Source organism: Leptosomus discolor, chromosome 1 (assembly GCF_034619465.1).
Source record: "Leptosomus discolor isolate bLepDis1 chromosome 1, bLepDis1.hap2, whole genome shotgun sequence".
NCBI classification, from domain to species: Eukaryota; Metazoa; Chordata; class Aves; order Leptosomiformes; family Leptosomidae; genus Leptosomus; species Leptosomus discolor.
Genome location: NC_141391.1, coordinates 67,151,736 through 67,164,989, shown reverse-complemented (window position 1 = coordinate 67,164,989; position 13,254 = coordinate 67,151,736). Strand labels below are relative to the sequence as shown.

Sequence of the window (13,254 nt, the reverse complement as noted above, 5' to 3'; positions counted from 1 at the left end):
CTCCCTCTGGTCTACTCAAATCTTGACTTCAAGACAGTGTCTTCAACCGAGGAATAGCCCGGCAGCAGGTTGGCTGAGCATCCACCCAGCCCTCCAGGCTGAGGAGAAAACCAAAGAGCACTCTTTTTCTAGGCAAGTGCTTCAATCACTTCACTACAACGTGTGTTGAAACCTCAGTGCCTCTGTATCCAGCCTGCATGAAGCTGACCATCCTACCTTTTGAGAAGCTCAGCAAGATGTATACTGGGCACACATAGCAGCTCAAGAGCACGGCACACACCAAACTGCAGACAGCCTTCTCAAGAAGGCAGCAGCTCTGGGCAAAGTTCTGGGGATTTATCAACCCAAGGTTGCTCAATCCTCACCAGAAAAACTACTGAAAGAATTACGAAGAGAATGAAGGACACCCTCTTGGGCTCAAACATCTAAACGCTACCAAAGCGCCCCAAACATTGGCACTGCTCTTTCCCTGCACACTGCTGCAGAGCCTCTTCCTTTGCAGTGTAGTGAACAGAAGCAAGCCTAGCAGCCCTGCTGGAGTCTCACCAGTTCGTAAAATGGGAAAACAACTCAGCTGCTCCCTTCGGGACCAGTCCTGGCTGCACGCACGTATGCCGTTGTGATGCTTTCTAGAATCTCATTTATAGCCTTCCTGTGTAAACGTGTTTTGCTACAGTGAATAGGGCAGGCAGAAATGATTTCTGTGGAATGGAATATGCCAGGGTACGAGATATGCCACGGTATGAGATATGCCACATCATACTATTGCTCACAGCTGAAATTATAGAAAAGCACACTACAGCACTCAGATGGAACAGCAAATTTCAATATATAGTACGGTTCTAGAACATACAGTGTATGTCCTAGAATGAGAGGAGTTTCTCAAAATAAGCAATAATAGGAAGGGGAAAAAAATTAAAACAGCTTGCTTAACATGTGTAGTTGTATTTTTTCCCTGACTCCTCTGACTGCAAGACCTGCCTATGTGGAAAAAGAAACTTCTAGGATTTCTCCTGGAAAAAAACACTCCTTGACACAGAAAGTGGTAGTGAGGAGGACTTCAGGCTGCATTAAAACAGTTGACTCTGTTCCTAGGCCCACCAGCCTTGCTCCAATTGGATTTTTTCGCAACTCCCGACAGCATTACAAAGGTCCTCAATACCTTCTCTGCACATACACAACTTCATGCATGTACCCACACAGCTTACAGGAAACAGAAGTTGTTGGCAAGACTGCCTGGTTTTTCAAGGACCTGCTCCCCTCCTCACGGAAACTACATTGATGTGGTTTCCCTTGAACCTTCACCTTTTGGACAGGTGCCCTTGGCAGCAGTTAATCCCAGGCAGCTTATTTTCCACTCAATCCATCATTTTCAGTGCAGCTGTTTTTCCCCCAAGATGATTCTCCGATGGAAGTCACATGTGCTGCAGAGCTACCGCAGAGTCTTCCCTCTCTCCCTCCACCCACTTAGTAATTAGCAAAAGTACATTTCCCCAGGTAAGCCTTTGCAAAACAGGTCACGCAAATCTGACAGCAGAAAGCTTAAACTGACAGCACTGTTGTTTGTTTAGTGGCCAGCCCAGCTTTAACCCTTGACAAATATCCAATTTATTTTCCTCCTCTCTATATAAAACGTTGTTTAGTAATGGTCAATGGAAAATATATTAATCTGTTCAACAATTAGTTTAGACAACATTTTAAGACTACAAGCAACAATCTAATTTCATGCAATACGTAATTTTAAAGAACCACAATTTTTCTAATGTACCTTATGATCAGCAAACAGGCTTAAACAGATCTGATAAGCTAGGCCGAGAAAATAAAACTGCTCACTAAGTAACTTAAATTGCATGTCCAAATTAAATAAACTCTCTTTAGCCTCTAGCAATTAAAACAAACACAATATCTTTAGCTGGAGGAAAAGGTTTTCCTTTGACAGCTGGCCATTTAACCAATTCTAGTCAACTCTAAACCAGCACAATTTTCAACCGCAAAGAAACCCAGCCGTATCAGTATGCATCTAGTCTGTAGATGTATTGTACCTGTGAATAACGAACAAAAGGAGTTCCTAGCTAGCTGGCTATTTTCAGTGCTAGGAAGATTTCTACGCACATTACTTGTGGGCATAAAAAACTGTTGTAGCTATAGCAAAATGCAAAAAGAGACTAAAAAAAACCCTCAAATATTTTATTTCATTATTTTCCAATATTTCTGTTATCAAAGCTCCCTCCTCCTATGTAATGATGGTTTCACTCTCTAAACATTCAAGAGAGTGCATTGATTAACCCGGCAAACCTGTGCATTTGCATGAAACGGCCCTGAGTAATTCCTCAGTGCCAGAGGCAATAACTGAACGCAACATCTAATCTGGGTATTGGCTAGAACAGAGGCAAAGCAATTCATTTCCATGACAAACAGCCCAGTTGGATGCCAGTGAGTCAGCCTAACCACTTTTTACCCTACCGATGTGCAGGGGACACGGAAATGATATTAAGGCAACACGTGAAACCTTGTAGTTCAGATAGTTTCTATTGCACCTATTCAAGACCTAATGGTTCCGCTCGCCCCTTCTCCATCTTCACGGCCAAACCCAGCAAGCAGTCTGCCATTACAGAAGCAGAGGCGGCAACAAGCAAGGAAGAACTCTAATCTTGCCATGAGACTGCTCTTCATTACACAGGGGGCACATCGAAGGCATGAGATGTCTAAGGTAATGCACTACCTTGTCAGAAGAATAAGCCTGTTTCTATAATAGCGTTTGTTTTTTTCCTGTTTAGATATTATAATCAAGCAGATTTACAAAGACATCCACTGCCTACAGATGAAGAAAAATGGGATTCACACAGAATGCCTAAACAGGTTAGACATGTAACCCCTCCTGAATTTCAATTACACCGCTGCTTAGGCAGTTTTCCAATTTCTTTGGAGCCACCTGAGGCATCAAAAGCACAAAGGTACTCATGTCAGGGACTAAATAGAATTGACAAAGTTTTCCTACTTCTGTTTCAGCAAGTATCTAATGTTTCATCCTGTGTGGAGAATATCTGAAAAGTGAAGCATGATTTAAATCAAACCAGAAAGGTTCATTACATTTAGAGGTATTACAAAAGCTATACATTTTCATAATAAACTAAGTGTTATTGCTTTCTCTTCTGATTAAATGGCTATATATTTCAAAAGGATTATAAACAAAAAGCAATCTATTACCACATAATATTAAAATATATAAACCCATGAAAGTTGTATTAATTTTTACTAGCTTAATGTTGCTAGAGAATAATTTCATACCTCCCTATGCCACACAAAAATGCCACTATTTTGAGGAAACTCCAAATTTCAGTTTACATGCATCACATCTTACCATGAAAGTCTGCTGAACACCACGTAAACAAACCAGGTATAGCTTCTCCCTAACTTCATCTTAACAAGTCCTTGCTGCTTTGTACAGATTATTGGTCTTTGCCTCCCCCTTGGCAAGGAGCCCTCCGAGCACCGAACAGGCACCAAAATGAAGGCAGGCAGACAGGCAGGCTGGCAGAGCTCCAGCTATACCTCTCGGGTTCATGTGACTTCCCTGAGAACAAGGAATCCCCGCCAAACTCTTTCTGAAAAGCAAAAGTCTCTCTAGGAAATAGGAGAATAGAAAGGGAAAAATAAAAAATGCTGTGACTGGGCTGCTTATTACAACAAAAAACAGGGGAAAACCAGAAGAAAGTACAACAATGCAGCAAAAGTATTTCCAATACACCTAATACACCATTAAAAGTTGCAATGGATCAGTACAAGCCATTGCAGCACACAATACTTGGGACATCTCCCTAAAATCTTTCCCAATTGGGTTCATGAACTTTGAAGAAAAATTAAAAATGCTTTCGTGCCTTCAGATGCCACAGGTTCTTCAAATTTATCTTATGGCCTGTCCAAAAAAAAAAAAAAAAGGACTAGAAGTTAACGAAGGCTAAGAGTAATTTCAAGTAGCACCTAGCACCGTTTCCTGACAATGTTGTTTGTTTTGTTTTTTAAAGCTGCATTCTTTCTCTGTTACTGTATGAAGTACCCACACAGGCAGGAAAGCAAACAGCAGTTCAACTGAATATTCATCAAGTGCAGCACTGAATTACAGACATATAAATATGCACACATACATAAACACACACACACACACTGAATTTTATTGCTGACACTACTGAAATAGCACTCCATAGCTCACTTTTAGCTGGCAATGCCTTATTACACGAATGGAGCTTTTCTGCTTCAACTTCTTTAACTGAATGCTACAAGCTGAACAAGAAGTTATTTTTACATATTCCATATTTGCTGTAATTCCCCAGAAAGATGGAATTAGAGTAAGATGTTTAATACTAATTTCATTTAAGAGGCTGGTTAACCGGCACATCTCAAAAGTCTCAAGACAAAAATCCTGACAAGACTCCTACCGATTTTAATCGAGGCTGGGATTTTATTGCTGTATTACTTGAAGCGGCAACGCAATACAGATTAGGTTCACCATGCAAAGGTTCTTCTTTCCATGCTGTTAGATAGATTATTCCAATTAGCTTTAAATGTGTCTCATTTTGAGGAGTTAAACTCACAAGTATTTGCCAGATTCCTTCAGTAGAAATTAAGTTTTGATAAAAAGCAGCTCTTTTAACTAACACATAAAAACATTGGCTCATAAACATGTGCTGAAGCTGATACCAGTCCTACAGTGGCCAGTAAAGGAACAGCTCTGTAACCGAGTTCCGTTGTATGCAAACAGCCTCGAATACCGACAAATGCTAACTGTGCACACAGAATATCTGCTATATCTTACTTGGACATACACTTCACATCAATCAAACCACTAGTACAGAAAAACTCAGCGTGAATATACTTAAAAGCTCCAACAATAAAATCCAGCCAGTCCTATGCAGACAACTCACTGCCACCAAGCAGACAAAGAGACATGCATAGCAAAACAAATACTTTCCCTGCCAACAGTTCTAGTGATCCCAAGTTCTAGGTTCATAAAAAGAAAATAAATCTTGAGTCCCCCCTCCTTGAGCATTATGACAGACTAGAAAAGAGGAAACTTAACCCCCATTTTCAAAAAAGGTAAAGAAGGAAGACCTGGGGAACTACAGGCCAGTCAGTCTCACCTCTGTGCCCAAGAAAGATCATGGAGCATATCCTCCTGGAAACTCTGCTAGGGCACAAGGAAGATAAGGAGGTGATTGGTGACAGCCAACACAGCTGCGCTAAGGGCACAAATTTGATGGCCTTCTACAATGGGGTTAGAGCATTGGGGGGTAAGGGAAGAGCAACTGATGTCACCTACCTGGATTTTTGCAAAGCATTTGACACTGTCTCGCACAACATCCTTGTCTCTAAACTGGAGAGACATGGATTTGACGGATGGACCACTCAGTGGATAAGGAATTGGCTGGATGGGCACACTCAAAGACTTGCAGTCAATGGCTCAATGTCTGAGTGGAGACCAGTGACAAGTGACATTAATCAGGGGTTGATATTGGAACCAGTGCTGTTTAACATATTTGTTGGCAACATGGACAGTGGAACTGAATGCAACTCTCAGCAAGTTTACTGATGACATCAAGCTGTGTGGTGCAGTCGATACGTTGGAGGGAAGAGAGGCCATCCAGAGGGACCTTGACAGGCTGGAGAACTGGGCCCGTGCAAACCTCATGAAGTTGAACAAGGCCAAGTGCAAGGTCCTGCACCTGGGTTGGGGCAATCCCAAGCACAGATACAGGCTGAGTAATAAACGAGTTGAGAGTAGCCCTGTGGAGAAGGACTTGGGGGTGCTGGTGGATGAAAAGCTGGACATGACCCAGCAATATGTGCTTGCAGCTCAGAAAGCCAATTGCATCCTGGGCTGCATCAAAAGAAGCGTGGCCAGCAGGTCAAGGGAGGTGATTCTCCCCCTCTACTCTGCTCTGGCGAGACCCCACCTGCAGTGCTGCGTCCAGCTCTGGGGCCCCCAGCACAAGAAGGACATGGAGCTGCTTGAGCAGGTCCAGAGGGGGATCACGAAGTTGATCAGGGGGCTGGAGCACCTCCCCTGTGAGGACAGGCTGAGAGAGTTGGGGTTGTTCAGCCTGGAGAAGAGTAGGCTCCAGGGAGACCTTATAGTGGCCTTCCAGTGCTTAAAGGGGGCCTGCAGGAAAGGTGAGGAGGGACTCTTGATCAGGGAGGGTGGGGATAGGACAAGGGGTAACGGTTTCAAACTGAAAGAGAGTAGATGTAGATTAGGTATTAGGAAGAAGTTCTTCACTGTGAGGGTGGTGAGACACTGGCACAGGTTGCCAAGAGCAGCTGTGGCTGCCCCCTCCCTGGCAGTGTTCAAGGCCAGGCTGGATGGGGCTTTGAGCAACCTGGTGCAGTGGAAGGTGTCCCTGCCCACGGCAGGGCGGTTGGGACTAGACGATCTCTAAGGTCCCTTCCAACCCAAACCATTCTGTGATTCTGTACCACCAGGGACAGCAATAGCTCCAGCTCTGTGTTGGACCATGTATCACCAAGTGGCTTGTGTATTACAGCTTAGGGACTCCTGCCCTAGTTGGCTTGTTCTTAAAGGCAAAAAAGGTCATGGGCTATTTAGCACCTGCATGGACAGGCTGAGAAGCCTATAAAGCCATCTTCATTCCACAGAAGACGTACCAATATTAATCAGATGATGGCACACTGTTGTCACTCCAATGAAAAAAAATGGTTGTGTTGCATATGAAATTGTAACACAGAAGAAATCTCTGCCTGCCTCACAAATTTTGGTCTTAACTTATCCTTTCGGTTTTTATTTCTTTTCCAGTATGCAAACAACTCCATCAAAAATACTTGGTATGAGATCCATAGCCTCATTTTCTACATATACGTGCTAGCTTCATTAATCTAGTTTATAAGTAATCCCTTGAAAAAAGCTTTTCATCAAATTGTTAGAGGTAAGCTGCAATGTACAAAGCTTTGCAAATTAAAATTAAAATTCTAGTGAGATATTGAGTACAATAAAGCTTCTTGGTGAATATAAACCAGCTCCAAGAATCAAGTAACTTTCCAAATATATTGCATAAATGGAAGACTTCACCCCAAAAAATGCACTGGCGCTCTTTTAGCTACAATAAAAGCAGCTTCTAAGAGATCATTTTAAGTTTCTTATTTTTTAGTTAAGATTTTCAAAAGGTTCTATTTGTAGACATCAAGGAATATAATGGACTTGATCCAAAACAGAAGTAGCTTTTGTTTTTCTGAAAAGTCACCTAACTGGAAACAGTATAATTATTGGAACAATGAACACCTACAATGTTTCCCTCATATGTTACTATCGAAATCTTACACAGTTGTGACTAGCAGAAGCAAGGGGCTAATGAGTATAACTGGAGTTACACTCTGGGCTCAGAGTATGACCGGAGTTACCAAGATGTACGAGTGTTTAAGAGACAGCATGTGGCTGGGTTTTGCCCCCTCTGATGCAGGTGATCAGTCACCAGTGGTCTTGATAACTTAACCTGACCACACTGTTACAGTCACGTTGTAGCAGGTATATAATTCAGTCAAAGCTGTCAGCTTCAGTAATGCCATTGCATGCCTACAAGGTGTCTATGTATGGGAAACAGTGCAATTTAATTAACATTTTGAGACGATATCAAGCACATTTCTTTGCAAGAGCACTTGAATGCAACAGATGAGCATTTCAAGTGCCTGTGAGCGCCACTGCTGATGGTGCTTTTTGCAGCACTGTTACAACTGTTGGAACTGGCACATCACAGTCACTCAGGTCCCTTGTAATTTCTCAGGCGAAAGTCCTAAAAGATATGTAAAATGGTAAAAAGACACCCATTTTATAATTTAAAATTATTTTTAAAAAATTTTCTACTTATGAAGTATGTCTTCTCAGCTAAGTTTGGACCAGGCAGACTTCAGTCAGCAGTCACCTGTACCCCTGGATTCCTTAAAACCTGGACAGTCATAATGGTCCCCTTACTTTTGCAGTAGTACCTTTGTAGTAGCCTCACAGCTGTTTACTACAACATCAGTAACTACAGTTCTCAAGACATTACACAAATCTTGATACCACAAAAGTTTGCCTCTGCTCCTCATGCTTTAGCATCATGGCAGGAGGCTAAAAAACCCTGTGTGAAAAGATTATATTCCAGACAGGTCTGAACTGAACAGAGGCAAAACCAAAGAAAGAAATCATTCGGAGGGGACCATCTCCGGAGCAGAAAAGCCACATTCAGAAAAAAAAAAAAAAAAAAAAAGAGGAAAAAAAAAAGAAGACGAGAAAAAGTTGTTCTATAAACAGGCCTTCTAGAACATCACTCCTCAAGTCCAACCCCAAACAAGTAGAACAACATAATAGGCACCGAGAAATTCTAAAGAATAAAAATAAAAAAAATTTCAATATTTCTCTTTTTAAAGACTCATGACTGTCTTCCATGCCTTCATCCTTTCTCCACGACCTTTCCATTTTCCAGCCTCTTCTGAAGACAAGAGAGGGGAGGTTGTATCACACACACACAATTTGAAATGAGGCAAGAGCACACACCAGTTGCTCAGCCGTTATCATGCTTCCATCTCAGTTGTGCTCTGCCTCAAGCTAGATTTTGCATGCTGCTTCATCTACCGCTTTCAAGCTAGGCTTTTAAGCCTTCTGAGATGCAACATGTTCATTCTGTTTGTGATTTTACGTGCAGAGAGAAGACCTGATCTTAATTATAACTTCTGGGAAAACACTGCAGTAAAAATATTGCTATTAATGTAGTATCAATAGCACAGCAGATGAGTTCCTGGGAAAGTGAAGGGAACACAGGCGTTAAAACTTCAGCAACAGCAGCATATGGTTTGATGAAGAGCAGCAAGATGCTCTCCATCCTACAGTATTGTTAGTCTGCATGAGAGACTAAGACCCCTCACATTTGCTTACAGAAGCCGAAAATAGAGAAGGGTAAAAGACTCCAACAGCATTGCTGGAGTTTATTTTCCACAGCAGCATTTCTGTTTCTGCCTTTTCCCACCAGAAGGCTATAAGGCTTAGCTTCACAGAACAAAGCACTACGGCTTTCTTTACCAACCACAAAAATACTTGCTGCTTTTCCCAAAACAAGTATTTGAACAAGTATGAGAACTAGAGCAAAACAACTGCTCATCCCACCACACACCCAACATACAAATTGGCCATTTTAAATATCTACCATGTTATGCCACTGTGCTCTTTTCAGGGCAGATTATTTTTAGCAGTCCCTTGATAAAGTCAGAAAATATTAACATGAAGATTGCATCAATTAAGAGCAATAATTTGTTAAAAATCAGAACCCAACAAAATGGCCACAAACACAATGATCCATTCAACCCCCAATACTAACAATAGTATTAGTTATGACACAAAAAGAGCTTTCATACCAAATTTAGTTTTAAAGTTTAATAACAAATTTACCAGAAAATTAACTGCAACTAAGGTTCTCATGCCTAGTTCTGGGAAAGCTCATTTCCCAGTCTGCACACTGTTCTCTTCTTCAAGTTGAAAGAAAACAAACAGACCTTTTTTTTTAAAATTACATCCCACTTTTTCCAGGCATAAAGAGTATCATCAGGTGCTTTTCAGTTTTGATTAACAGCTTGCAATTCAGCTGTCAAGCCAGGCATGGATGTAAACCTCAGAGAAAAATCTGCTATATCTCAGGCCAGGAAACTTAGTCCAGAACTTCTTTCACTAAACCTCATATTCTTTTCACACAGATTTCAGTGACAGAAGGACAGCAGCCACAACTAAAAGGAGAAATTAGCATAGCCAGGTATTTGCAGGTTATTATAGGTAGTCCCATACCTATGAAGTATGTATATACACTTAGTTACATCAACAGAGAATACACACACACCTTAGTCTGCACCTAACACAGCTCTCCCCTGAATTTCTGGGGAGGAGGAGTAGCAATTTCCCATTTAAAATCCTCCAAATGACACAAGACAGAACTACCTTTCCTCTGACTTCATACTCCAGGTCTGCCTTCCCAGGACTTGTTTCTTCTTTCACCACAGAAGAACCATACTAAAAAAAAAAAACTTCTTGAAATCTCTCAGCCTAGCTTAAAGCGCTGAGATGGAATCAAGTACACCAAGCTCACCTCCAGCAGTGGTTTAGAGATTTCATTACAGACAGGCTAGAGATCGCACAGGCTCTTTAATTAGTCTGTTTAACAATCCCCACAATTGGGCCTAAATCTTCTCCGCAGAAATCAAATTTGCATTTTTTTGTACTTATTCTATTAGATATGGACAGCAAGAAAATTAAAACAAGCAGATGTCCACTTTCTTTCATAACTTACAAAAATCTCCACTAGAAACTCAGAATGCGTGCTCTCCCTTCTGTTTCCTCTTGTAGTCTAGATGTACCCCCCTCATTTCCACAGAAGTAGTATTTTGTAACCCTATGACCAATCCTGACATTCTCATCCAGAATTTCTGCAAGTTTTTTTTTTAATCTTTCCTTGTTGCTGTGAAAAAAAATCTCATATTCTAGCTGACCTCACTAGTACACAAATAAAATGATTATTCTAATAACTACTTCCTGTTAAGCCAGAGCAGAATATGAATCATTCAGTAGTAGCACCAACATCATTAGCAGAAAGAATGAGCTTTTTTTCTTTTATGACAAAGGAGTCACATCCTGCCTTGTAATCGCATATTAAATGCAAAACTGCATTGTAGTGAATTTCACCCTTCCGGTTTTGGATCATCTTTCCAGCTTACAGAGTTTTGCATGAATAAGTGTAAATTTTTTCTTTTTTAGTTACCTAGGAGGATTTTAAAGATTTGTTTAACAAAATGAAATAAAGCTGTGTTAATAAAGACCAATTGCTATCAGATACAACTGCTAAACAAATTACAGAATTATAGTCCATCTGCACTAGTACCAAGGCGAAGGTCACACAGTTCATATACGAATGCAACAACCTGTGCACGAGTAAAAGATAAGATCAGATGATACAGGGAAAAAATTATTCTCAACCTGGTAACTACAAACGAGCACTCACTACAGTTTTCTAGTTATGGACCATGGCAACAAAAGCAACGTGACAAGGTGCAGAGATATTTTGTACTTGCTTCTCATTTTCTCTAGAGTATGATTTTAAAACTGTAGAAAGGTAGGTCAGGTTTCTCCGGGATGACTATTTTTTGCTAATAAATTAATTTATGGAATTATGTTAATTTCTTATAACAAGCATCAGTCCTCCTGAGTAAAGGTCTTCATCTTCACTGGCTGCTACAAAACATTTGGTTTTGTGGTGACATCATCCTCCTCCAAGTGAATACTCAGCTATTCCTTTATTTGGGCTCCCTGCCCTACTCTCATTGCTAGTGATGATACATCATTGCAGTCCTCCTCTTAACCCAGTTTAGCAGCCAGCTGGAAAATTTTCAAAATATACTACATTTTTCTCACCTGCCGTGCTTTCCGGCACCTCTTGCTTATCTCGCACAAGCTGCATGATATCTGACACCTCAACCTGATGGTTTGTATCTTCTTCTTTCTCTTCATTAGACTGGTTGGCTGTTGTAAAACAGTTGCAGTTTCCAGTTTCTTTGCATGGGATCAACCTCCAATACCAGTAGTCAGACATGAAAATGCTGTAAGTTGATTTCTGAAATTTAAAAATAAATAGAAAATTATTTTCTGCACGAAAAAACCTAGCTACTTGAAAGACAAGGCTTGCATAATGTTGATCGACAGTTACATAGATTATTGTATCTTTGATTTTATTTAAAGAAAAAATATGCCATTTATAATAGCCATTTATGGTATTTTATGAAGTTTGTAGTAGCCATCCATGGTATTGCACCCAAAATAAAAATGTCAAGAGTCCCCTGTAGTTTCTCAAAATGTTTATATCATAGGCCAGGGAGCTAATCCCCCAAAAAATACAGAATCACAGAATGGTTTGGGTTGGAAGGGACCTTAAAGATCATCCAGTTCCAATCCCCCTGCCATGGGCAGGGACACTTTCCACTACACCAGGTTGCTCAAAGCCCCATCCAACCTGGCCTTGAACACTGCCAGGGAGGGGGCAGCCACAGCTGCTCTGGGCAACCTGTGCCAGTGTCTCACCACCCTCACAGTGAAGAGCTTCTTCCTAATATCTAATCTAAATCTACTCTCTTTCAGTTTGAAACCGTTACGCCTTGTCCTATCACTACCCTCCCTGATCAAGAGTCCCTCCCCATCTTTCCTGCAGGCTCCCTTTAAGCACTGGAAGGCCACTGGAAGGTCTCCCTGGAGCCTTCTCTTCTCCAGGCTGAACAACACCAGCCCCCTGATCATCTTCGTGGCCCTCCTCTGGACCTGCTCCAACATGTCCATGTCTTTCTTGCACTGGGGGCTCCAGAGCTGGATGCAGTACTGCAGGTGGGGTCTCACCAGAATGGAGCAGAGGGACAGAAACTGCTGGCCACGCTTCTCTTGATGTGGCCCAGGATGCAATTGGCTTTCTGAGCTGCAAGCACACATTGCTGGGTCATGTCCAGCTTTTCATCCACCAGCACCCCCAAATCCTTCTCCACAGGGCTGCTCTCAATCCTCTCATCCCCCAGCCTGTGTTTGTGCTTGGGATTGCCCTGACCCAGGTGCAGGACCTTGCACTTGGCCTTGTTCAACTTCATGAGGTTTGCACAGGCCCACCTCTCCAGCCTGTCAAGGTCCCTCTGGGTGGCCTCCCTTCCCTCCAGCATGTTGCCTGCACCACATAGCTTGGTGTCATCAGCAAACTTGCTGAGGATGCACTCAATGACACTGTCCATGTCACCAACAGCTCCAGGCCCAATACCAACCCCTGATTAATGCCACTTGTCACTGGTCTCCACAATATAGAAATGCCAGTTTGCATATGATCTTAACAACTGCATAAAGGCAAAAAATATCAATATCACCCTGTATTTTGAGCAGAACAAGTCAATATTTATCTTAAAAGTACTTTCTGAAACCCAGTTTAACTAGGTAAAAGTATACCCCAGAACATGGACTGTCAAAAACTGAAATAATGTAAGAATAAAATAATAATAATAATTAAAAAAAAATATATATTGAGAGTCGTATGATATGGGGGGGTGAAATTACCATTCAAAATTTTCATAAGTAGATTAACCGAAAGAAACCTTGACACTGGAAACGTGATAGGAAGAAGAGATCCTTTGATTTCTGACACAGGGCCTGGGTCCTTCGGGGCTGCCCTCTTCCTGAGCAGAAGTAAGGGGCAACAGTTCCCT

The 13,254-nt window shown here is 41.6% G+C and overlaps 1 protein-coding gene across 2 annotated transcripts in view; it reads right to left on the bottom strand.

The window, feature by feature from the left end:
* MCF2L (MCF.2 cell line derived transforming sequence like) overlaps window positions 1-11,660 on the bottom strand; it is a 158,148-nt gene extending 146,488 nt beyond the window's left edge. The window contains exon 1 of one of the 2 annotated variants that reach the window (XM_086482101.1): window positions 11,438-11,660. In XM_086482101.1, coding sequence (XP_086338227.1) covers window positions 11,438-11,615 — 178 coding nt within the window. In that variant the 5' untranslated portion in view covers window positions 11,616-11,660. The remainder of the gene's footprint in view (window positions 1-11,437) is intronic. The other variant, XM_086482099.1, reaches the window with a different exon arrangement.
* Window positions 11,661-13,254: the final 1,594 nt, after the last annotated feature.